General features: G+C 42.8%; 1 protein-coding gene across 9 annotated transcripts in view; it reads right to left on the bottom strand.

Annotated features, from left to right (window-relative positions):
- The window catches only part of gramd1ba (GRAM domain containing 1Ba), a 1,045,225-nt gene that overhangs the window by 52,424 nt on the left and 965,879 nt on the right, over window positions 1–26,922 (bottom strand). For all 9 annotated transcript variants that reach the window (XM_072486670.1, XM_072486672.1, XM_072486668.1 and 6 more), the window contains 9 exons: window positions 22,663–22,758; window positions 20,086–20,166; window positions 15,218–15,333; window positions 13,336–13,492; window positions 9,794–9,968; window positions 9,114–9,152; window positions 7,188–7,331; window positions 1,082–1,200; window positions 499–641 (listed from right to left, as the gene is read on the bottom strand). In XM_072486670.1, coding sequence (XP_072342771.1) covers window positions 499–641; window positions 1,082–1,200; window positions 7,188–7,331; window positions 9,114–9,152; window positions 9,794–9,968; window positions 13,336–13,492; window positions 15,218–15,333; window positions 20,086–20,166; window positions 22,663–22,758 — 1,070 coding nt within the window. The remainder of the gene's footprint in view (window positions 1–498; window positions 642–1,081; window positions 1,201–7,187; window positions 7,332–9,113; window positions 9,153–9,793; window positions 9,969–13,335; window positions 13,493–15,217; window positions 15,334–20,085; window positions 20,167–22,662; window positions 22,759–26,922) is intronic.

The following is a 26,922-nucleotide window of genomic DNA, read 5'->3' as shown; positions in this document are numbered from 1 at the left end:
ATCACCACTGTGCAAATAAAATGTCACCTTGACAATGCCAACCTAGTAGTTCCCCTGCCAGCTGGCAGTGGCACTGTCAGAGTACCAGGCTATCACTGCCAGGGTACCACCCTGCCCAGAGAGCGTGCACATGGGGGCCTCCAGACCCCTGGGAAACCTGCATGAGTGCTGTTCTGTCTGGTCCCCATTTGTGGAGACCAAATGGTGCTCGCCCGAGATTTTCAAGGCGAAGGGGATCGATCCCAACACTTTGATTATCTCAGGGAACAGCATATTAGAGTGAGACTGGCTGTCTTGCTCTAATATGCAGATTTGTTGAAAAGTGATCCCACCCAAAATGGGTTGGCTTGACATTGCTGCACGGCGAGCTGGGTAGATCCTGGGTCTCCTGTCATTTACTGGTCACGTTGCGCCGTGGTGCGCTGCTTTTCAGGTGCAGCGCAGCCGGTAGATGTTGCTGCAGATAAACAATCAGATTGGGAGTAGCAATTTCCTTACCTCAACCTGCTTTTGTTTTTTGCCACCCGTGTAAGGCTGTATCTGTTGATTGTGTAGAAGTAGTCATGATATGGAACGTCATGTGTAATCACCTCTGCATCGATCACGTAACACTCACTCTCCTGGCTGGCTTTGTACAAAGTCTGTTAATGAAAAAAATCTTCAATGTGCACAAATCACAATAATTATATTGGAAGAATGCGCTGAGAATGCACATAACAAATGGTATTTGCTTGCTTCAAGATCAGTTTGGAGTTATTTAGTTTGGTAATGGTTGGAATTACTTGCTCTGGACCAGCTGATGAAGTTGTTGTTTTACAGTGCTATAACAACTTACAAACAGCAACGTTTTTTTAAATTTGGTTGGTTAAAGTAGGCTGCCATATCAATAACTAACTGCAGTCTCATAGAATTGGTGCTGCCAGTTGTTAGGAGTACAAATACCTGGAGAGATTGTACTGGGATAACAGGATTTACTTGCTCCAACAACACTGGCTCAGGTCTGAAAGTGGCTCAGGTCTGTAAAGTGTTAAAGATGTAAGCAACACCACATTTAATGTTAACTTTGATGAGCAAGTCTTACCTGGGTCTCGGTGACTGTGGCAGTTTTTGGCGCAAGTGGGTTTGAGAGAGCAATAGTGTACAATATCACTCGGGTCTGATTGCCATTAACTTCTTTCTTCCAAGGATGGCTAACCATGTCTAGAGTGAAAAAAATGTTCAGTTTTACCGGCAATTCTTCATTGTTTTAGAACCTTCATCTGGAATGCAGAATGTGTGGCGGTAGGTTTAATTATGGCTAACATGAGCATTCAGACTCATCATGCACCTAGACTGGAATTTTCTGGCCCCACCATGACGGGTTCCCCTGTGGCAGGTGCAGCAAGTCATCCCAACATCCATTGACTTTGGCGAGAATGGAAGATATCGGCAGCAGCAGGCCGCCAGAAAATCCCGGCCGTGGAATTTGTGCATGTTTTCTGGACATCTTTGTCAATTAGGTCAGCAAAGCACGTTGGAGGTTTAAAAATTCTGTTATGGTTGTGTTAGATTAAACAAAACAAGTTTTTTTCTTATTGAAATGTCAGTGAATTATCATGTTAAACATCATTCATCTGTTTGCAATTCCTGTTAAGTCTCACTACTGATCACACTTGTGTGTCAATTTTTCACTTTATAAGTTACAGCCTTGACATATACATTGAAAACTTCCTACATAAATTTATCACACTGTGGTGGCATTGTATTGCTTCAGTTTTGCATTTCCAATTCCGCAGCTTGCATTACAGAAAGGACTTCAGTTCCCAACCAGTTCTATTTCTATGCTTTCCAAAATGTAAACAAGTTTTGCAGAGACAACAATTTCAATAATAAATTGATTGGGTGGCCATTTGGAAGGAAATAAACTTGCAAGGCCACAGGGATAGAGCAGGGAAAAGGACTGACCGGATTGATCCAGAGAGAGCCGGCAATGACTCGATGGACTAAATGATCTCCTTCTATGTGTCATGATGCTCTGAAAATATGGTTTTGAACTTTCAACAAGTTTGGAAATTTTGCAATTTGAACTGAGACAGGACAAATTGTTTAAAAATGCAAGGCCACATTCCAAAGTGAAGGTGGGAAACAAACAAATTACCCTCAAGGGAGTGTGAAGAGAGAGACAGTTCCTATAATCCAGGCACTCATTGAAAATTGTAACTGTCTAAGGAAGAGACATCAAAAATGCAGTACTGGATAAGAAACAATGATCGCCACAGACAGACACACCCAAAGCCTCTTGGAAGTGCCAACTATGTGAAGTATTTCAAGGCAAAGCTGTCCAATCACTTGAGAGAGATTGCATGTGGCCCAGATGGTGTCAATAAAGTTTGCAGCAGAGGAAACAGACATAAGGCAGCTCTTTCTTTGTCTTGCTCCTTTGCAATAATAGTGTCACCCGATTTCATAGAATCATAGAAGTTTACAGCATGGAAACAGGCCCTTCGGCCCAACCAGTCCATGCCGCCCAGTTTTTACCATTAAGCTAGTCCCAATTGCCCGCACTTGGCCCATTACCCTCTATACCCATCTTACCCATGTAACTATCTAAATGCTTTTTAAAAGACACAATTGTACCCGCCTCTACTACTACCTCTGGCAGCCCATTCCAGACACTCACTACCTTCTGAGTGAAGAAATTGCCCCTCTGGGCCCTTCTGAATCTCTCCCCTCTCACCTTAAACCTATGCCCTCTAGTTTTAGACTCCCCTACCTTTGGGAAAAGATGTTGACTATCTACCTTATCTATGCCCCTCATTATTTTATAGACGTCTATAAGATCACCCCTAAGCCTCCTACGCTCCAGGGAAAAAAGTCCCAGTCTATCCAGCCTCTCCTTATAACTCAAACCATCAAGTCCCGGCAACATCCTAGTGAATCTTTTCTGCACTCTTTCTAGTTTAATAATATCCTTTCTATAATAGGGTGACCAGAACTGTATACAGTATTCCAAGTGTGGCCGTACCAATGTCTTGTACAACTTCAACAAGACGTCCCAACTCCTGTATTCAATGTTCTGACCAATGAAACCAAGCATGCCGAATGCCTTCTTCACCACCCTGCCCACCTGCAACTCCACCTTCAAGGAGCTATGAACCTGTCCTCCTAGATCTCTTTGTTCTATAACTCTCCCCAACGCCATACCATTAACTGAGTAGGTCCTGGCCTGATTTGATCTGCCAAAATGCATCACCTCACATTTATCTAAATTAAACTCCATCTGCCATTCGTCGGCCCACTGGCCTAATTGATCAAGATCCCGTTGCAATCCTAGATAACCTTCTTCACTATCCCCTGTGCCACCAATCTTGGTGTCATCTGCAAACTTACTAACCATGCCTCCTAAATTCTCATCCAAATCATTAATATAAATCACAAATAACAGTGGACCCAGCATCGATCCCTGAGGCACACCACTGATTTGAGAAGCCAACTCTCCCAAAAACCTACCAGCGAACCAAGGATCTCCTAACAATTGCAACATCTTCTACAGCTGAATGCAAAGAAACCAGCTAAGCTAAATCAGCTACAGCATTTAAAATCTATGTCTCATGGACAATCAAAGGACATGTAACTGTATATTCTTTAACCTTTTTAAAAATTGGATTTTACCTCCCTTATTTCTTATACCTGGGTGTGCACAGCATGTGGTTTGAATGCTTGACCTTGCGTTATTACTCGTTTTCTTGGGGTTAGTGGTTAATCGATTTGCTCTTTTTTTGACTCAAGAGAAAGTGCCTGATTGGCTCCTTATTAATCACAGTTTAAAACACAGAATACATTCAGAGTTGGAAAAGGCTTATGCTTATGAAAAAGAAACTTAAAACTTTGTTGGGACCAATTAAAGGGGAGCCAGTTCACCCTTTCCCACCTGATCATAACATATGCTATAACGGCTTTATGATCTAATTACGAATAATCTAAAGTTGAAGCACCATTTATAAATAAGAATGGAATGGGTGATTATAAAATAGAAACGGAATAAAGTTTTAAAGCTGTGGTCCATTGTTAACTGCCCTCTAAACCGGCTTCTCCTGAAAAATACACTTGGTTTGAATCCCTTTGTACAACTGACTAGTTTGTGTGAAAAAAACGTATTACAATTCAAATTTTCACTTATCAAAATAACTAAATCTCAAGGAAAAGAACGGTGTTATCTGTGTCACATGTAAAGTGATACAACACAGTTTGATACAATAATTGCCTTATCTGCTTGCAAACTACAGAAGGTTTAATTTGTTTTGATGCCGTTCACATCCTTTAAGACCTTTTGTGTATAGATATGTTCCAGTAATGATTGATCATGTATTTCTGCTGACATTAATTATTTCTTAAAAATAAACAATGCAGATGATCCAAGTAGCGTGCAGCTTCTCGATCAGCGATATCACCAAAGCAGCCTGGAGGAAAAAAAGACCTAAAATGGCCCCTTCTAGAGCACAATATTTAACTATTTTGCCATAAAACACCGCCCCCCACCACCCCTTCCCTTCTGTCACACTTCAGATGCAGTAGTTGAAAGTGTCAATTATATAAAAGAGAAAAAAAGGCAGCCTATTTCATGTTGGTTTCTTCTGATCTGCAGTTTGAAATTTAAAAGGGCTCGCCCAATCTATACGTTTCCTTTACCAATAGTACTTAACGGCAAATTGACCTCAAGATGTTATTAAAATAGTAAAACTCTGTGACCTCAAAGGGTTAAAGGCAGCTGTAGCTTAACAGAAAAGTATATTGTCTATTGTAGCCATCTGGGATGGCCACTTACAATAAGAAACATGGATGGTCGCAAAGCATAACGTGAAATATGGACAATGTAAGGTTCAGGCAGGCCCAGAGCCTGAATGTATATTTGTGAGCGAAGAATCCAGACAGTATCGAAACTCCCAACCGATTAGCATATTGATGGCCCATCTCCGTAAGACAAAAGACAGATACTTGAGTAACCAATGCAATCCCAGACATTTCGGCGCCACTCCCTGTACTCAGGAAGCATCAACAACAGGGTCAATGACCGCTTAGGACATGGCCAGTCATCAAGGCACCCGACCCTTTATTAGCTCAAATCAAATAGTGATTAAGAACTACCCAATTAATGGGGTCCAAACCGAAGGACCGCTCAAAAGAGTGCAAAAACCCCCAAGGATAAAGAGAGAGACCACCATGCGTTCGACCTCTCTTGGACCTGGCGCTCTGGCAATGTCTACCTCCAAGTGCAGCACCACCAGAAGTAAGTTCAAGTTCAACGCCCGCTACCAGACGGATGAGCCCAGATGAGCAGCAGTTACTTCTTCCAGACCCAGTAGATCCAGATTCGAACAAAGGCCACTGTTCCTCTGACCTAAGCCGGGTGCCAGAAGTTAAGTACAGATTGTCATAGTTGATAGGTGTAGTTTAACTAGTAGTGTTTATGTTGCATGATAATTGTGTGTGTAAATAAAGTACCATTGATTTTGAACTAACTAACTCGTGTTTGGCTCTTTGATCGGTATCCGGTTGAACCTTGTGGGGTATCATTTGATACCTGGCGACTCTGAGCAATATAATATCGATATCTAAAGAAAGAAAGGCAACCTTACTGACGGCCTTATTTACAGTAGGTAAAAAAGGCAACACTATTAATTAGTAGTTCGAATGGCTTCTATACCCTCCAAGTTACCATTGTTGTGGAAGATTTGAGTGTTAGTGATTAAATTGTGATAAAGATAAATGTTCCTTTCCATCCTTCTCACCCCGTTTGCAGCTTTGGACATGGTTGATCACACCACCCTCCTCCAACGCCTCTCCATTGTTGTCTGCCTGGCTGGGTGGGGCTGCTCTCATGTGGTTCAATTATTATCTGTCTAGTAGTAGCCAGAGAATTGCTGGCAATGGCTTTGCTTCCCATTCCTGCACCATTACCTCAGGTGTCCTCCAAGGATCTATCGTAATCCCTTTTTTATCTCTCATTTACATGAGATGCTTTAGTGACATATCCAAAACAATGTTTATTTTCATATGTACGCTGACAACACCCAAATCTATCTCACCATCACCTTTTTGAGCCCCCTCACTGCTGGTATATCTGACATGCAGTGCTGTATGAGCAGAATTTTTTTCTAATTAAACATTGGAAAGGATGAACCCATTCTTCATTCTTTTCATTGCTTCCCTGCTGCAAACTCTGTTTCCTAATTACTGACACCACCCGTCACCCTGGCAATAGTATGAGATCAAGCCAGTTTGTTCACAACCTTGATGACACATTTGATCCAGAGTTGAGTTTGCAGTCTCACATACGTGCCATCACAAAGAGCACTTTTCCCCACCTCTGTAACGTTGCCTGAATTCAACAGTCTCAGCTCAACTGCTGCTGAAGCCCTCATCCATACTTTTGTCACCTCCAGATGCATTCCTGGCTGGTCTCCAATATTCTACCCTCTGTAAACTTGGGGTCATCCAAAATTGCTACCTATGTCTTCAACTACAGCAAGTCCCATTCCCCTTTGAATCCTGAGCTCACTGATTTACATTGGTTCCCAGTCAAGGAATGTCGACTTTAAAATCCTCATCCTGGTTTTCAAACCTCTCCATTGCCTTGCCCCTCTCTATCTCGGTAATTTCCTTTAGCCCCACAACCCTCGCGATATCTGTGCTCCCCAAAATCTGTTTTTTTTTTTGCACATTCCCAACTTTAAGCGATCCATCACTTAAAGCCATGCTTTCGGCTGCCGAGGCTCCAAACATCTGGAATTTCTCCTTACACCTCTCTGCCTCCTTACTTGGCTTTCCCCTCCTTTAAGGCACTTCTTGAAACCTACCCATTCAACAAAGCTTTTGGTCACCTGATCTAATATCTCCTTTGCGGCTCGGTGTCATACTTGGTTTATAATGTTCCTCTGAAGTCCCTTGGAATGTTTAAATCCATTAAAGGTGCTATATAAACATAAGTTGTTGCTATTGGCTTTGGGATGGTAGTTTACTTTGGACAGTGACATGAATCTTTTCCCCTTTAATTATCTTCAGAATTTAATAGTTTCAACGTACACATTTCACCTTCATTCTGAATAGTCATGTTAAGGTTTGGGTTTTTCTGAGACAGTAGAGCACCATTGTCCTGGAAACAGTTCTCCACAATTTATCTACACAAGGTGTTATGAAAACTACTTTACCAGTGAACCTCCGCTGCTCAAAGAAATCTCGTAGAAACTGGGAGTCAGTGAAGAGTAGATCATACAGCTTGTCCACATTGACATGGAAAACCTCATTAATGTACTGTCGGCCATTGAGATCTTCATAGAATGCCTGCACTTCGCCTGTAGCGAGGAGATGTTAACATAAAATGAGACATACATTCATCCGATGCTGCAAAAGCAAGACCAACGTACAACTGGTGGAAGATTATAGCAGCAACATTGAGAAATGATGCTAATCATTATATAATTTCCCTTCATTTAGTTTTGTACCCTGGTTTACAGTCACCTACACATGGTTATAATAGCTCAGCAACTAAACAGTCGAACTATGGGTCTGCTACAGAGAGCTTCAGACAGTTTGGTATCCTGTTTTTATAATGCAATCTAATCCCTTCCAGATGTATGTTTGCTTGCAATATCTATTGCGAGATCCTTTGTCAGTAAACTTAACAAAAACTGTTTTACTCCACCTTCTCATAAGAAATAATTAGATTATTTTCCAAATAGAATAAATAACAAAGATGACATACATCAGATGGGAGAAATCCAAGTATATAACATGAGTATACACTCATGATTATTTTCTTTGAAAGAGATGAGTAAGTGACCACACATTATTAGTAGTTGATAATAGCTATCAGTAAACACCTATATCTCATCAACTGTCATTACAGGAGATACCATTCACTGAGCTGCAACTAATCCTGTAGCCCATGTAAAAGAACATTGTTTTAAATTCTATGCTGTCCAGCAACCACCATTCTAGCTCATCACTTTTACTCTATGAACATTTGCGAAAGTCGACTCTAACATGATCATTTGTAGGAGCATTTTTTAAAAAGCTCTTGACATCTTGCGCCAATTGATTATCAGTTAATGATCCACATCATGTGTCAACTTTGGGGCTCAGTTTAAACCAAGTAGAATGGACTATGCGCTTAAAAAATAGATTTAAAATAAAAATAATATTGCACTGGTGATGCTGTGCCAAAATCTCTTTACACTTATACCTGTATCAACAACCTGCACCTCACTTAGGACAATGGGAAATTTTAGAAATGAAAGCAGCATTACAAATAGGATAACGTAATCTCTTAACAGATTTCGTTACATGCAGAAAAAGTCAATTTTATTTGTAACAAATGAAAGGGAACTTCAACCCCATTTAAAATTGAAAATGTGAACAGTCTCTTCACCAAAGCAATCTTTTACTTTGCTTATTATTTTACACCTACAAAACCATTTCATATTTCTACAAGGCTAGTGCTGTAACTTTCTATTTTTAAAAACCTGCCTCAGTAAAAACATACTTTACTTTACGAAGAAAATGAGAATCATCTGGGACGGATGACACTCGATAAGGCTTGAAGGGAAAGAAATTGCTTTGGCTGTTAATTAATAGGTGCTGTGGGAGGAAGGGGAAGAGGAAGTAAAAATGCGGTCTATGGAAACTTGTTGTAAGTGAATGATTCTACATTACGATTATGCTATGTATGTTTAACTCAAGAAATGAAAGGATAAATCTTTGGTAATCACATAAAGAATGTCCTGCCATGTTCTACCAAATTCAGTAGTGATTCTATAACCAAGCCATATGATTCAAAGGTTCCTGTTCTGAGCATGATGGACAAAATACAGGTCTAATTGAATGTGGGAAGGCAATTTTGTATGTCAGCCTCTGAGACAGCACCAATGTTCCCATATCTTGAGATAATACATAGGCTTGTGTTCATACCTATGCAAATAAACGTGATCACTTATTTTAAATTCAGTTGAATTCTCCTTACAGGCAAGGAACCGGTGTTTTTTTTTTATAAAGTATTCACAAGACACAAAAAGATTTGCTAAATATTCTTAAAATCTAAGAAAAAACATGTATCTTTGAACTCAATGGTTCCATACCTGTTCTCAGTTTTTTAAAATCAGCTGTAGTTAGTCCCACTGAAATGAATGTAGACAGGAAAAACGAATGTGAAAATAGGACAAAATTTTATAATGCGCGCTGTGCATAGACTGGTTATTATCACAGCTGTCAAGTATTTTGTGTCAATAATTCTGATTCCATTTTTAAAAAAAGAATGGTCCAGCAAGCATTGGAATTCTATTTGTGTGTACCTGTGAGGTAACAAACATATACTGAAAATAAACCAAACTGCTTCTGAATATTTCATTAAAAAATTAAGAAAAAAAACACATTTTCGAAAATGCATATTATGCTCTATTTTACATGCAAAATTTAAAAGATAAATAAACCTAGCTGCTCTTTTCTCTCCCTCGCTGAGAAGGCTTTGACCCTCATGCAGTTTTAAAAGCATCAAGCTGGAAAGAATTATGTAAAACATGCCTTGGCTAATTTAAAATAACCCCCATAAAGGTCACAGTTTCAGCATGATGGTCGATCAATATCATATGATCAATATCACCTGATCAATTCCATACGCCCCATTTGCTAACTAATAAAATCTCTGCCTAATCATGGTTTGCTAAAGTTCCCTTCTCTCCCTCAATCAATCCAGGTTTCCGATCTGAACTTCCTAAGGCATGTAAAAAGTGACAGCATATAAAGCAGGTTAATGACATACCCTCGTCGTGTGTTTCAGAGGAATCACTGAGCTCTGTTGGAATGTCCTCGTTATCATTAAAGTCGAGGGAAGGCGAGTTCAGCGGCAAACTGATTTCATTCTTGTCAATGGCCTGCAGGACATCAATTTCACCTTCTAGGTGACAGTCGTCCTCTTCTGGCAGAATACCGTCGAACTATGACAGTAGAAATAAGGGAAATTCAGCTTGCTGTACGGGTTTTGAAGATATCTTTGACATCCAGACTGCTGATTATGAGTCCATTCTCCCCACATTGTTGAAATTAAAGTATTTGCACGTTAAGCTGGCTTTAAATCTCTTAATATTCAGGTTTGTTTATTCTTCTATTCCTTATACTTACCAGATATTGATCATTCATTTGAAAAAAAAGAACAGTGTAAAATTAAACTTGTTTCTTACATCAGTTAATCGCTTCCTTGCAGCAAACATCTTGTTGCATTAAACTGAGCTTTATTTACCATTTATGCTCTTTTCAATGAATTTAGAGTCTAGAAATTGGATCCAAACAAACACACCATCTGTCTGTAAAACCCACCACACCTCATGAGGCTGGCAGCAGGAACATGGCACATTGGCCCAATGGCCCCATTAATAATAATATTAATCTTTATTGTCACAAGTTATTTTACATTAACGCTGCAATGAAGTTACTGTGAAAAGCCCCTAGTCGCCACATTCCAGTGCATGTTCGGGTACACTGAGGGAGAATACAGAATGTCCAAATTACCGAACAGCATGCCTTTTAGGATTTGTGGGAGAAGACCGGAGAACCGGGAGGAAACCCACGCAGACACAGGGAGAACGTGCAGACTCCATACAGACAGTGACCCAAGCCGGGAATTGAATCTGGGACTCTGGCACTGTGGAGCAACAGTGTAACCACTGTGCTACTGGGCCACCTATTAAGGAGTCAACAAGAATCAAAGAGTCTAAGTTGCACCTGGTGGATGTGAAAAGGCAATAGTTAGTGGGCAGTAGGCAGTGATCACAAATTAAGGTCAATTAAGATAGGTTTGTTTAAACTTATCTTCTTGGCATCAGCCTCTGTGATCTCTTTATGGTGTGCAGATTAGGATGAACATGAACCAAATAATCCTGGTTGGGTCAAGTTCAAACCTTTCCCAGAAATGGACCTGCACATGCATTCTTCCAGCAGGGATAGTTATATACCAATTTAGAACAAAAAAAATGAACTATTTTTACCCTCTTTTAATTCTGCTCTTTGAGGCCAACTATATCACTGCTTCTGTTATCTGGCGTGGGTGGTGGTGGTGGGCAGTGTGTGTGTGCGCGTGCGTGTATGTGCGCGCGTGTGCAGGGACCCTCCCATATTGCGTTGGGGCTTGGAATGAGGTCGGGAATCATTTCGGGGACCTCGGAGATTGGGACGCCATTTTTAAATGGCGTCCTAATCTCTCGCTATAACGGGGAGTTTCACCGAGCTGAGATCCCCACAGTCTAAAGTGGGGCACGTTCCTCGTTCAGGCCCTTATTAAACGTGAGTCATACTGAATAGCTATGTGTTTTTCAACACTGAGTGCTGGGTTTCTCAACACTGAGTGCTGGGAAACACGCAGCTAAACACGCTTGTTAGGGGACATTGTTCCCTTTTGGGAGAAACGGCCCAATGAGGTTTTAAAAAAAAAAGTGGTCATCATTAGACACATAGAACTTTATTTTATTTAATATCAGCATATCGCCTGAGGTCTACCCATGGTGGATACTGGGTGAGTTGTCAGAAAGGATGTAAAGGGAACAAAGCTTGGGCAGAGATTGGCATGAGTTTGCATAAGGGATATAAAGGGTAATGGGGATGAGTGAAGGGTCATGGATTGGCATAAGTTGGCACTGTTGGCATTGGGAGCATGAGGGGTCATGAATGGGGGCATGAAATCACATGAGTTGGCACGGTTGGGGCAAGGGGAGCATGTGGGGGGAGGTGACTAAAGGGGTGAGGGCTTGAAGGCTGTTTTGTGAAAGGCACAGGCAGCCCCTGTGGCTGTCTCCACACTGTTTTCCAGGAGTGGCGGGCCTGACCTCCTTTAACACCCTCAACCCTCTGGGACAAAAATGTGAACATTTGGGAATTTTCTCAACTCCGCAAATGTGAAAATCCAGGCCCAGCTGTTTTCTCTTAACACAGTCCAAACTAGAAGATTAACGATCTAATAATGATTAAACTACAAAGTTTTGACTAATGTTTTGCAAAAAAGGTCCTTAGGAAAGATGAGTCAGCCTGGAGGAAAGGGCTGGAGACTATGCAGATCTTTTGGAACTACTCAGTGCGATGAGTGACAGGGGAGGGAGGGGGAGGGCAGATTGCGAAAGGAGGTGCTAGGAACTACATAAAACAGATGCTCAGTCCCTGTTAAAGTGCCAAAAACAGCAACGGAACATGGTATACGAGTAGTGCTCGCTAGCTAAAAGGGGCAGTTGTGCTTTAATGAGAAATTGTCCAAGAAGGCTCAAGATTGTCAAACAGTATCTATAAAACTTTATCATGAGGAGATTGGGAAACAAGGTTAATTTCCTGCAAATATATCTTTCCTGGGTTTTTAACCTAAAATTTACTTTCAAAATAGCTTGTTGGATTTATTGGACATACGGTTTTAGATACAATAACATAATTTCACATTGATTACTTGAAGGCATCAAGAAGTTGACAGATTTTGAAATTTGAATTAAAAAAATAAATACTCGTGATAAATTGGTGCAGCAGTCAATTATTTTAAATTAAAATTGCTAAATTTCCCAATTTGTCCTCACAAGGTATGAACTTCCACTGGATTAAAGTCCCTGGCACTTCAGCCTAATGGCAAATCTGGACAATGACTGTCGATAGGCTATTTGGGACATCAGTACCACAGCTCAATCTGTTACCAACCTTACCAGACATCTCAATAAGTGCATTTTCCAGCAACAAGTAGCAATTAGCAGTAAGAATCCAAATTGCTTTGCTCTCCATTAGCCAGGGCCAGTTTGGTAAATTTACAATGCCCTACTGCACTTTGGCAAGATAATCTAATTCAGCATAATCTAGAAATGTAAATGGGATCTTGAGGCCATTCCCTAACATGTCTGGAAGATGCAGCTGGAAGCAGGTGGAGATATGAAGTTGCTAAATGTTAATATTCCAATTCCCATCTTCCACACAGTGGTTTATGTTACTAAACTTTGATTCGATTTGATAATCTTTATTGTCACAAGTAGGCTTACATTAACACTGCAATGAAGTTACTGTGCAAAGCCCCTGGTCACTACATTCCGATGCCTGTTCGGGTACACAGAGGGAGAATTGAGAATGTCCAAATTACCTGAGGCATGTCTGAATTGAATTCTCCCCCCCCCGCCCCCCCAACCCGGTCACTGGGCGGGCTCGGCAGGAGAATCCCCCTCTAAAATTCTAAATTTCAGTATTTTCATTACATTTTCTTATTTCAAAAAGACTTGCAGTATGAGAGAGATTTTAAAAAATATATCTGAATTATATTGTAAATTGAAAATGTCTGAGTTAATCACATACTGAAGCAGGGGCCTCACTGCTCCCTGTGGAGGTTATTGTGCTGTTTGTGACTGATTTCTTCTGCATCTGTGGACTGGTGTCCGTCTTGACCTCTATGCTGCTTTTAGATGTGCTGTCATTCACCTCTACTTCTTCCACTGGGATTTCTTCGCAGAACCTGCCAGAAATAGAATATATAACATTACATATGACAACAACGTACCGACAAATATTTCACAACAAAAAAAGGCAGCCACTAAAAAGCTCTCTGGTCTTTCATCCATTCTTCAGATGGAAATAGAATAATAGAGCCTAAATCTCTGATCTTCATTATCACATTTTAAATAAATTCAATAACGCTGCCATGAAATAGGGCAAATTGAAAGATCTGTGCTGGGAAGTCTGTATATTCTGAAGTATCAGCTGGTATTTCTTTGGATTTACTCTAATTTTCTGAAATATACATATTCATAAAATTACCACATAGCATTTGCGTTTCAATTATAATTTATTCTGCAAACACTAATCAATCGTCAAACAGAATGATTCCCATTTAGTGTAATTATCATAGATACGACTTGTCCGACGTGTTTGATTCTGATGCCTATTCTACAACAAATAATATTCCTAACTGCATTGTGGATTCTAATATAACACATAGAACATAAAGTACAGAAGGAGGCCAGTCGGCCCATTGAGTCTGCACCGACCCATTTAAGCCCTCACTTCCACCCTATCCCCGTAACCCAATAACCCCTCCTAACCTTTTTTGGTCGCTAAGGGCAATTTATCATGGCCAATCCGCCTAACCTGCACGTCTTTGGACTGTGGGAGGAAACCGGAGCACCCGGGCAGACACTGGGAGAACGTGCAGACTCCGCACAGACAGTGACCCAGCAGGGAATCTATCCTGGGCCCCTGGCGTTGTGAAGCCACAGTGCTAATCACTTGTGCTACCGTGCTGCCTACATGGACCGCAGTGATGCAGGAAGGCAGTTCACCACCATCTTCTCAAGGGCAAGTAGGGATGGGCAATAAATTATAGTCTAGCCAGCAGCGTCAACATCCCATGAACAAATAAAAGAAAGATAAAAGCTAGGTGTTGAGCGGAGAGAAGCTCAGCACCTCTATTGAGGCTTAAGAACAATTAAGAGGCACAGACTTACAAGACATACTTAGGAAACAATCAGTTTAAACTGTCTCTGCAAGAATCTGAAAGTAGGAATTAATTCAATCCTATTGTAATGTAATCATTATGTAACTGAAAGTACACACACATATATAATATATATATACATACACACACATGTAATTGCTGTGATTTGATATACCTTGAAATGTCCAACATACTTAATGACAATTTTACTTTTAATTCCATGTGTGAGTATTATTGTCAGTCTACAGAACCTGTGTATTTGTTTGCTATATAACTTGTATAGATTTCACCTTTTCTCTACCTCCCAGTGAACTGTTCATTGGGTTGTCCCTAGACTAAAATGTATGGTGTCAACCCTAAACCACATTGATATTTATAATGTATAAGGTGCGTTCCAATTGTTGTCAAATGATTTGCCTCACCCAATGTTGCTACATTCATTTAGCACTCTTTGAGGTTCCAAATTAGAAAATATAGAGTGTTGATTCAATTTGATAATTGCAGATAAACTGTTTCTTTTTAATATAAATGTTGGATGTAATTGATATTACTTAGTACGTTCCAACCCAAGTGAAAGGGAAAAACAGGGTGCCACTTGCCCTGCTTTAATGGATGTCAGTTCTTAGGAATATATAATTATTCTGCAGTCTCCATTCCTTCCATGTTCCATTAGCCATGCTGGCTTTACAACAAGGTGAACCAAGATAAGGAGAAAAGGGTTTGTTTAAAGGAAAGAAAAGATCTCACCCCATTGTGTTGAAGTCATCATCTGGAGGAACATAATCTTCATCATCACTGGTTAGACCAAGTTCATTTCCATAACACTGATGAACAAAGTGCCACAGCTCTTTGGGACAAAGAGGCTGCAAATATATCAATACAGTAACATCTGAATGAATCTCAGTTTACAAACAATGGAAAGCAAAAAAAATGTTCTTGGTTCTACTGCCAATAGTTTACACGACAATTATACTGGCTGTATGAACCAGTATACCTGTCAAAATTTGTTAAATACGTTAAAAACTTAACAATAAATAAGATATATTTTTGTAATAATGTTAATTCACTTGCATGCTTATTATTAGAATCATAGAAACCCTACTGTGCAAAAGCATGCCATTCAGAGCATTGAGTCTGCACCAACTCTCTGAAGGAGCACCCTACTTAGGCCCAATCCCCCACCATATCTCCGGAACTTCACCTAACTTTTAGACACTGTGGAGCAATTTTAGAATGGCCAATCCACTTAATCTGCACATCTTTGGACAGTGTGAGGAAACCGGAGCACCCGGAGGAAACCCAGGGAGCATGTGCAAAATCTACACACAGTCACCCAAGGTTGTAATTGAACCCAGGTCCCTGGCGCTGTGAGGACATAAATCACTTAAGTTTGTTGATTGGTGTGGAATATGCTTGAAATACCAGCTTTGCTAAATTGTATATAAAGTATCCCATATTAATAGTGTGGACAGGAAAAAACAGTATTCTTCATGAGGGGAGGTGGCGTTTAGAAATTGAACCCAAATACCGATAAGATATTAAAAACCTATACCCAGAACCTGCCAATTTCTTTTTCTAGTACAAATTCCCCCATTTATTTTTAAAATGAAAATCTATCGCATTGTAATGACTCCTTTTTCCCCACCTTAATTGGAGAATCTACAATGCCACAACCAGTAGGATAGAATTTATTGTGTAAAGTTTATCTGGACTGTTCCCACTTCAAATTCTTATACTCACATTCATAATGTAGGATAAAAATAACAACAGGATGTATAAATTCTAAAATGGGAAGTAAAATTAGCCTCCACTTTCTTTTTTTTTAATAAACATTTTATTGAGGCATTTTTGGTATTGTAACAACAACAAAATATACAATGTACATGAAACTATAAACTTAGTGCAAAAGCCGTCTCCCTTCCTTACAGGTCCCACCTTCATTAACCCCCTACTCTAAGCTAAACTACACCCCCTGCCCTTCTGCTGACGATTAATTTTCCGCGAACAAGTCGACGAACGGTTGCCACCTCCGGGCGAACCCTAACTGTGACCCTCTCAAGGCGAACTTGATTTTCTCCAAACAGAGAAAGCTAGCCATGTCCGATAGCCAGGTCTCTGATTTTGGGGGCTTTGAGTTCCTCCAAGCTAATAGTATCCGTCTCTGGGCTACCAGGGAAGCAAAGGCTAGAACGTCTGCCCCTTTCTTCTCCTGGATTCCCGGGTCTTCCGACATCCCGAAAATCGTCACCTCTGGACTTAGTGCCACCCTTGTTTTTAACACTGTGGACATGACATCTGCAAACCCCTGCCAAAATCCCCTAAGCTTCGGACATGTCCAGAACATGTGAACATGGTTCGCTGGTCCTCCCACACATTTTACACACCTGTCTTCCATCCAAAAGAATCTGCTCATCCGGGCCACTGTCATGTGAGCCCGATGAACGACCTTGAATTGTATCAGGCTGAGCCTGGCACATGTTGCGGACGGACGCGTTGACTCTACTCATAGACCATCCTCTATCTCTCCCCCCAGCTCCTCCTGCCACTTGCGTCTCCAACCCACCCTCTGGAAACTACCCTGTCCTGAATCCCCCTTAGCGGTAGGAGTGGGAAGGTTGACACCTGTTTACGTAGGAAGTCCCGCACCTGCAGATACTTGAATTCATTTCCCCTCGCCAACCCAAACTTCTCCTCCAGCGCCATCATACTCGGAAAGCTCCCCTCTATAAACATATCCCCCATCCTCTCAATCCCTGCTCTCCGCCATATCCAGAACTCCCCATCCATACTTCCTGGGTCAAACCGGTGATTATAACAGATTGGGGACCAGACCGAAGCTCCCTCTGACTCATAGAATATACAGTGCAGAAGGAGGCAATTCGGCCCATCGAGTCTGCACCGGCTCTTGGAAAGAGCACCCTACCCAAGCCCACACCTCCACCCTATCCCCATCACCCAGTAACCCCACCCAACACTAAGGGCAATTTTGGACACTAAGGGCAATTTATCATGGCCAATCCACCTAACCCGCACATCTTTGGACTGTGGGAGGAAACCGGAGCACCCGGAGGAAACCCACGCACACACGGGGAGGATGTGCAGACTCCGCACAGACAGTGACCCAAGCCGGAATCGAACCTGGGACCCTGGAGCTGTGAAGCAATTGTGCTAACCACAATGCTACCGTGCTGCCCTCTGCTCCCGCATGTCTCCTCCATTGCCCCCAGACTCTCAGGGCCACCACCACCACGGGGCTGGTGGAGTACCGTGCTGGCGGGAACGGCAGAGGCGTAGTTACCAACACCCCAAACTGTGCCCTTGCATGAAACCGCCTCCATACGCTTCCATGCCGACCCCTCCCCCAACACCCACTTCCTGATCATGGCTATATTCGCCACTCAGTAATAGTTACTAAAATTTGGCAGCGTCGGCCCACCCTCTCCCTGACTCCGCTCAAGCATTACCTTCCTTACTCGCGGGGTCATGCCCGCCCAAACGAAGCCCATTTAAAAAAGGACCGCGGAATAAAGATGGTGAGACACTGAAATACAAACAGGAATCTAGGGAGGACCGTCATCTTTACCGTCTGCACCCTCCCAGCCAGTGACAACGGAAGCGCGTCCCATCTCCGAAAATCGTTCTTCATTTGGTCAACTAGTCGGGCCAGATTTAATTTATGCAGCTGGTCCCAGTCCCGCGCCACTTGAATGCCAAGGCACCTAAAGCTTCCCCCTACTAATCTAAACGGCAACTCCCCCAATCGTCTCTCCTCTCCCCTCGCCTGGACCGCAAACATCTCACTTTTCCCCATATTTAGCTTATACCCCGAAAACCAGCCAAATTCCCCTAGAATCCTCATGATTTCTTCCATCCCCTCCATTGCGTCCGATACATACAGAATCAGGTCGTCTGCATAGAGCTAGACTCTGTGCTCCTCCCCCCCCCGGACCAGCCCCTTCAGGCTGTCAGAGCAATTGCCAACAGCTCTATAGCTAGCGCGAACAACAGTGGGGAGAGGGGGCATCCCTGTCTCGTCCCCCACTCCAGGCTAAAATAGTCCGATGTTGTCCTATTCGTCCATACGCTTGCCACAGGAGCCTGATACAGCAACCTGACCGATTCAATAAAGCCCTGCCCAAATCCGAACCGTCCCAGTACCTCCCACAGATAATCCCATTCTACCCGATGAAAAACCTTTTCTGCATCCATTGCGATCACTACCTCCACCTCCCTACCTTCCGGGGGCATCATGATCACGTTTAACAACCTTCTTACATTGGCCACCAACTGCCTACCCTTAACAAACCCAGTCTGGTCCTCCACAATAACATCCGGAACACAATTCCCAATCCTGGAGGACAACATTTTGGCCAGCAATTTAGCATCCACATTTAACAGGGATATCGGCCAGTAGGACAGCTCCGGGTTCTTGTCCCGCTTCAGAATCAGCGAAATCGTGGCCTGTGACATCGTCGGGGGCAGCACCCCTCTTTCCCTTGCCTCATTGAACATCCTCATCAACACCGGCCCCAATATCCCAGAGAACCTTTTATAAAACTCCACTGGGTACCCGTCCGGCCCCGGGGCTTTACCCAACTGCATGGCCTCCAGACCCTCCACTATCTCTTCCAACCCGATCGGGGTCCCCAGCCCTTCTGCCAGCTCCCTGTCCACCTTTGGGAACTTCAGCCCCTCCAAGAAGTGCCTCATCCCCTCTGGCCCCATAGGGGGTTCCGACCTGTACAGCCTACTGTAGAAATCCCTAAATGCCTTATTTACCTCTGCTGAATCTCCAGCCAGGTTCCCATCTCCGTCATATACTTACCCTATCTCCCTGGCTGCCGCTTTCTTTCTAAGCTGCTGTGCAAGCATTCTGCTGACCTTCTCTCCATGCTCATAGATCGCCCCCCTCGCCTTTCTCAGCTGCTCCACCGCACTCTGTGGTTAACAAGCCAAACTCCGCCTGTAGCCTCCGCCGTTCCCTTAAAAGACCTGCCTCTGGGGTCTCCGCATACCTCCCATCAATCTGTATTATCTCCTTTACCAGTCGGTCTGTCTCTGCCCTGTCCACCTTCTCCCTATGGGGCCATATCGAGGCTTCCCAGACCACCGCTGCTGAATTTTCCCTTGTGTCGTTGACCTGCAGGTAGTTCTGAATACATTTCCTCAGCCACTCGCACACCCCTTCATCAGCCAAAAGTCCCACATCCAACCTCCAGTGCAGGCGCTGCTTACTGCCTTTACTAACCTGCAGGTCAACCCAATGAGCATGGTCTGAGATTGTGATCGCCGAGTACCCCATGTCTAGCCTCCACTTTCTAACATTATTTCACATAGAGACAATGATGAGCGCTCAATTTTAGCTCTGTGTAAATGAATAGTCTTTGAGCGAGTTAAAAGTTTGCCCTTTGTTTTGACTCACCTTGTGCAACACAGTGGAAATGCGACTATGTTTTCAAGGTTTTTTTTTAGGTTTATCTCCCTATATTTTCTTTTTTCCTTTCTGGGGCCATGGAGACAGATCATAGAAAATCACCTTCCCAATCTAGCATGCTGTACCACCCACTGCTATTTCGTTATTGGGAATTTGATTCTCTGTTGCTTTTCATCATTACCTTTTCAAGCAGTGCATTTTGCCAGAGTCTGAACATCATCATGTAGGTTCTGTCCCGGGCTCCAAATGAAGTAAAAAAGTGCTACAAACAGATAATAAATACAAACCATTGGCCACAGAAATCAAGTCTCAAATTTCAACCACTATAGTGAAGCAATAGCAAATCCCAGCAACAGAACAGCAGTTAACAGTTGTGATAAAATGATAATGTCTTTGAGTGTAATTCCCAAGTATTTAAAAACGATCAGTGAGTGAGGACTATATGAATATCATCAGCACAAGTGAAATGGACTTACTAGATCACCAAGTTATGACTGATTCAGCTGTCACTTACTATCCAGAACAAAATACAACTTAGTGACCATCTAGAGTGGGGAGGCCGTGGAATGCCCTACCTGCAACAGTAGTGAACTCGCCAACATTGAGGGCATTTAAAAGTTTATTGGATAAGCATATGGATGATAATGGCATAGTGTAGGTTAGATGGCTTTTGTTTCGGTGCAACATTGTGGGCCGAAGGGCCTGTACTGCGCTGTATCGTTCTATGTTCTATGAACTGTACCACTTTCAAAAGATGATAGGTACATCTTACATCAGGCTTCAAAGTCCAAGTTGTAAGAAGCTGTGATTCTCCTCTCAATAGTGAAGTGCTCATAAGGATAGAATTTCAAACTACAACCCCAAAGTAGTTTGTGGATTGCAGAGGGATACCACAGTGAAGGAGCGCTCTATGCCAAAAAAAAGGAAAACCTGCAGATACTGCTGCAGCACCAGACACGTTGCGTGCAATATTAAAGGGGCAGAGGTGCCCGAGATGTTCCACCGAAGATTTTGATCAACCATGTGACCTTCGGAGACAAGAGCTGCTTCCCAGATTATTTAGCCAGCTTCCCCACAGTGGCCCTACGAGCCAGTGGTGATACGAGAGAGCAAGGGAAAAACTATTTAGTGCCTGACCCTTTCCTGTGCCCTGCACGGCATCTCCCCCACCACCACCATTTAATATGGTGGGAGGAGGAGGAGTGACCAGTGGAATCCTAGCAGGGCAGGGAAGGAAAGTGCCTCCCAGATGGCACAGTAGTGACAGCCCTGAAATCTTCCCTCATCTTCTCCTGCTATTCTGCATAATGTCAAGTGGAATATGAGGGGGAAATCCAGCTCATTGTTAGGATAATGATTATCAGTCATAACACAAAGTGTGAATAATACTTGGCCCAGCCAAGACATGGAAGGGCAAATTGTGAATTTACATCCTTTTACACACGTAGTCAACTCATCTTCATTCAAAGTTGCTTAATTCAAATGATCTGAAAATGTAATTTTTTTTTTTTTAAAGTACTAAATTCCCATTTAGCTCTTTATATTGCTCAGTTCAATTTTTTGGGGAAAATCTTACTTATCTTTCTAATTTATGTTTCCATATCCTTTTTCCCACTGCCAGCAACATTCCTTGCAAAATGTTATTGTTCTGAGCAACCAGTGTTTTCAATGTGTGTCACCATTGATTATTTTTGCATCGCCATGCATGCACAGTATCTAACATGGAACAAGACCTGCACAATACTTTAAAGGCTGCTGTTCATCCACACACAGGCAGCTTAGTGGGAACATAGTTGACCGGCCAAAATAGGATCAGGACAAAGCAACCTGCTTGATTGCTTTCCCTTCCACAAACATTCAAATCCTCCACCACTGTTCAACAGTGGCAGTTGTGTGTACCATCTACAAGATGCACTGCAGTAGCTTGCCAAAGTTCCTGAGACAGCACCTTCTAAACCCACAACTGTTACCATCTAGAAGGACCAGAGCAGCAGATAATTGGAAACCCCACCAACCTGGAGGTTTCCCTCCCAAGTCACTCACCACCCTGACTTGGAAATATATCGCCATTCCTTCACGGTCGATGGGGCAAAATCCTGAAACTCCCTCCCTAACAGCACAGTGGGTGTAACTACACCTCAGGGGTTGCAGTGGTTCAAGAAGGCAACACACCACCACCTTCTGAAGGGCAACTAGGGATGGGCAATAAATGCTGGCCCAATCAGCGACGACTATAGCCCATGAATTAATTTTAAAAATATATATATTTTGTTTGTGGGGAAAGGGCGATATGATTTCACAGTTGTTATATTGGTTAGGTCTTGAGTGACGCATTTTCTCTGCTTCAATGGCCAAGCTTCTTATAACTCAACTGAAATCATTCTGATGAGGACTTGTTTCACCAGCAAGTGGATATGAGGCAGAAGGACAACTGATATTTGTCCTTCATAGCAATGATTAAATAATACATTCCCTCGAATGTGCATTACAGTTTCAGGTTGACTCAGGAAAACCGATTGCATTGGCTTTCCAGCAAACCAAATTTAATACTATCCCTGAAGCACTGGCCGAGGTTTTCTGGTCCCCCTCCCACTCAAAGTCAATGGACCTTTGGCTGGTCCATCAAATTTTCCATCCTGCCCACCTTGATTCCCGTCACGGGTGGGACTGGAAAATCCTGGCCATTCTGTTCAATCCTTTATCTAGGTTGGCTACTTTTCCTAGAGATGCCTTGTATGAAACACCGACTGCACCTTACCTTTTCAGTGTCAGTGCAAACTTGGACAGCATTGGGAATGAGGCGGGCTGTTTTCTCCTTTGTCATCGAGCAAACATCCTTGAGACGTACAGTGAGCTAGACCACACAAGAGATTATACATCAAAAGACCACCTAGAATATACACTCCGTTTTGAGATAGTCAAAGAGAGTATGCTGTTTATGGAAATAGGTTTGTGGTATCTTTTTAACTAGAAGTTGGCACATCTTAAATGGACATTTGGTACTTGGTAATGTGTACTAGAAGGCATTTGCCAGAAACAGAAGCAGTTTTGTGCTCAATTAGAATATCTCTAATGCACTGGGGATGTGACATCTTCTGCAAAGATTACGTTGGAAATGAACAATATACTCCTCCCAAAACAAGCTTTTGAGCTATCATTACAACAAGAGAATACTTTAAGTCAAACATATGCCTCATTAGACAGGTGTTAACCTATCTGCAGCACCGCATCAGCCACTTTTCCACTCAGTTTTCAAGTTACTGCTGGCTGCTGCAACAACTTAGATTCCATTAAAATCCAAAATATGATATATTTTTTTAAATCTTAAACACCTGACTTGGCTGCAACAAAAATATCACTTCGAAAGTGTTGGAGGGGCGGCAAGGTGGCGCAGTGGTTAGCATTGCTGCCTCATGGCACCGAGGACACGGATTCGATCCCGGCCCTGGGTCACTGTCCATGTGGAATTTGCATATTCTCCCATTGTCTGCATGGGTCTCACCCCCACAACCCAAAGATGTGCAGGGTAGGTAGATTGGCCATGCTAAATTGCCACTTAATTGGGAAAAAAAATAATTGGGTACTCAAAATTTATTTTTAAAAAGGAAGTGTTGGAGGAGAAATAAATAGACATGCGCAGTTGTGGTATCTTGAGACCACAAACCAGGTAGTCAAATGCTTTGTTCAAAAGAAGGAACTTCTTTATGTAAATAATTGATAAAGTTTAACAGTAACAGTAACTCAGCAGAACAGTAGTAACATTAGTAATAACTATGAAAACAGGAGCACTAGTAAAAATCGGTCTTGCTTACAGCTCACCCTCTTGCAGTCTGAAAAGCCCACCCCAGCCTGCACATGCTAAAAACTCTCAATGTATGCCAGTAAAACAATGACATAGGAGGAAGGCTTATAAGAACATACTGCACTCAAAATGACTCTAACACTTCTCTCTCTCTCTCACCCCCCCCCCCCCCCCCAAATCCCCCATCAGGACAGAAATACAACTAAAGTAATATCCTAACTACATGAAAGTTTATCAGGAGCTTGTCGGTTACGTTGCGACCTATGCAATACCACTGGTGAATCTTCTAATGGTTGATCGGGAATAGTCGGTAAAGAGGTAGACTGAGAATCTGAACATGAACATTCCTCTTCCACTCCCCCAGCACACTCAACTGGCAAACCTGGAAACACAGGAACCATTTCCTGGTGAATGCCAACAGCAGCATTACCGTCTGTGACGTTATCTGGGACGATTGCTGACTCTGAAACTTTTCCTGATTCTGAATCATAACAGAAACACACATGGCTTGGTGTCTGCGAACAACTCTTCAATGTTACACTCTCACGACCGAAGATACTGGATCACTTTGGTTTAAAATTATTCCCAGTAACCACCTCGGGTTACTACCAAAGTTCCTAATGTAAACCTGATCATCCAGTTTGAACTCAGCATCTTCTATGATAGTTGGCCACCCTAGTATCAGAAATCTTTTAACTTGCGAAATAATAATAGCGCTGTCCGTCCACTGCTCAATCTGCTTTGCACTAACTGAAGAATGTGCAAGACTCTTGAGTAAGAAAATTGTCTCAGAACACAATACCATGGATGGTAATCTGGTAAAGGGAGACAATTCAGTGTGTCCATATTTTCATCGTCTTCCCGTCTCTGTACACGATATTGTACTGATTAGCTGACAATCTAAGTGCTCAATGCTGTATTCTTGCTAAAGCCATGGGACGAATACATTTCAACTCATTGAAAAGACACATCACCAGTTGGTGGTCAGAACATATGGTGAACAAACAATCATAGAGGTACTGGTGGAATCTTTTCATTGCAAAAATTATAGCTAAATCCACTTTGTCCAACTATGAATATCCTTTTCCAGCTCTAGTCAGCACCCTAGATGCAAAACTGATGGGTTTTTTGAACTCCATTAAATGAGAACGTACCGCCCTCACACTGTAGGGCGAAGTGGGCGGGTTAAGGGGCTGGTTTAGCTCACTGGGCTAAATCGCTGGCTTTTAAAGCAGACCAAGGCAGGCCAGCAGCACGGTTCAATTCCCGTACCAGCCTCCTCGAACAGGCGCCGGAATGTGGCCTACTCGTGACAATAAGCGATTTTCATTTTCATTTCATTTCAAGTATCACATGAGAGGATAAGTTCCCTGTCTGGAACAAAATGGGCTGGCAGACTAGCCCAGGCATTGTCAAAGTTGGGGGTGTGACCCACGGGCGGATGTCGAGAGGGTCACAGAGCCGTCCATCGCAGTGCTCCCGGTCGTGCAAATCTGCGCGCAACAGCCGGCTTTTAATAACGCCGGCTGCAAGCGGCCTTCAAAATGGCCACGAACATATTTTTTTAAAAGTGGCTGCACTGCGCATGCATGCCCGCTCATCGGTGCGCATGGGCAATTACGCATGCGCAGTGCGGCCGCATTTTTAAAATACGGTCGCAGCCTTTTTTTTTTACAAGTTTGGGGGAGTTTTTATTTGATAAAGTTTTACAGGAAAAAAATGCAGAAACTGAAAATGTTTTCATCCTCTAGAAATTGGAGGTTCACCACATTTCACCTAAACATTACAAGGTAAGAGAAAATGATGGGTCGCGCAGGTCGGCCGGCGTGGGTCGTGAAGGTTGGCTGGTTGGTAAAGATGGGTCCCCGGAAAAAATGTTTGAAAAACACTGGACTAGCCTGTTGCAGCAGCGTTTTCATATCCTTGAAAGCCTTCTTTTGAGCAGATTCCCACTTCCATTTGGTTTCTTTGTGCAGATGTAGGTACAGGGGAGCGAACAATGTAGACAGGTCTGACAAAAACTTGGCATAATAGATTACCAAGCCCAAAATGACCTGAGTTCTGACACATTCCTGGGCTTCCCCTCCACAGGAATGCAGTGATTCTGTGACCTAGATACTCTATACAGGGCGGGATTCTCCAGCCTGCAAGTCACCTGTTTCTCAGTGGTGAAAGGCGGACCGTCACTCGCTGGCGGCGGGATTTTCTGCTCCCGCTGCTGTAAATGGGAATTCCCATTGAAGCCCCCCATGCTGTCGGGGGAGTGCGCTGCCAGCTGGACCAAAGAATTCCACTGTCAGTGAATGGCCGGAGATTCCTGGAAAATGCACTAACTCCAGTCACAGTCCCTCCTCTGAAAATCTTCTTGAAACTTGATCCAGATTGCTGAGGTACTTCTCCTCAGACTTCTCTATAATTAAGATGTTATCCAAGTAGACCGCAACCTGAGGAATTGGATTGGATTTGTTTATTGTCACGTGTACCGAGGTACAGTGAAAAGTATTTTTCTGCGAGCAGCTCAACAGGTCATTAAGTACATGGGAAGAAAAGGGAATGCCTTGCAACAGGTTTATCACCGGCCTTTAAAAGATCGCCGCACTGGAGGATATAGCAAAAACCAAACTATTGTCCTTGAAAAACACGTCATGTGTGTTGATGGTTATGTAATGCTTTGAATCTTTCTCTGGCAAGAGTTGTTGATATGCCTGGCTCATGTCCAGTTTTGAAAAGGTCTTTCCTTCTGGAAGAAGAGTTGCAAACAAATCTTGCAACTGAGGTAATGGATAAGCATTTAACCTGATTAATGGAGGTGAGCTTAGTCATCACATAGGCGCACGGTACCACATTTTTAAGAACACAATGCTGATGGCGGGGGTGGGGAAGTTCCTAATGCATATGGGGGGTGACCCACTTGTTCATCGAGGGGAGGTGTGGGGTGGGGGGGCTGGGGTTATTTTCTGTGCCGCCCCGATCTCTGCAGACTCAGCCTCGCCAGCTTCATCAGCCCTGCTCTGCCACAATGATGGCTTAAACCTCACCTACTTAATTCTTTGCCCCAGAGACTCAAAATCTGGACTAAAAACCCGGCAATGCTGCTGGGCACACCGGGTTTCAGCTAGAGCCCGAGAAAAAATACGGGAAAATTCCGCATATTGTCTTTAATTGGGAAATCTATATTATAGTCAGAAGTTATTATGCTGGCCCCATACTTAAAAT

This window comes from Scyliorhinus torazame, chromosome 21 (assembly GCF_047496885.1).
Source record: "Scyliorhinus torazame isolate Kashiwa2021f chromosome 21, sScyTor2.1, whole genome shotgun sequence".
Lineage (NCBI taxonomy): Eukaryota > Metazoa > Chordata > Chondrichthyes > Carcharhiniformes > Scyliorhinidae > Scyliorhinus > Scyliorhinus torazame.
This window is presented reverse-complemented; position numbering and strand designations above follow the sequence as displayed.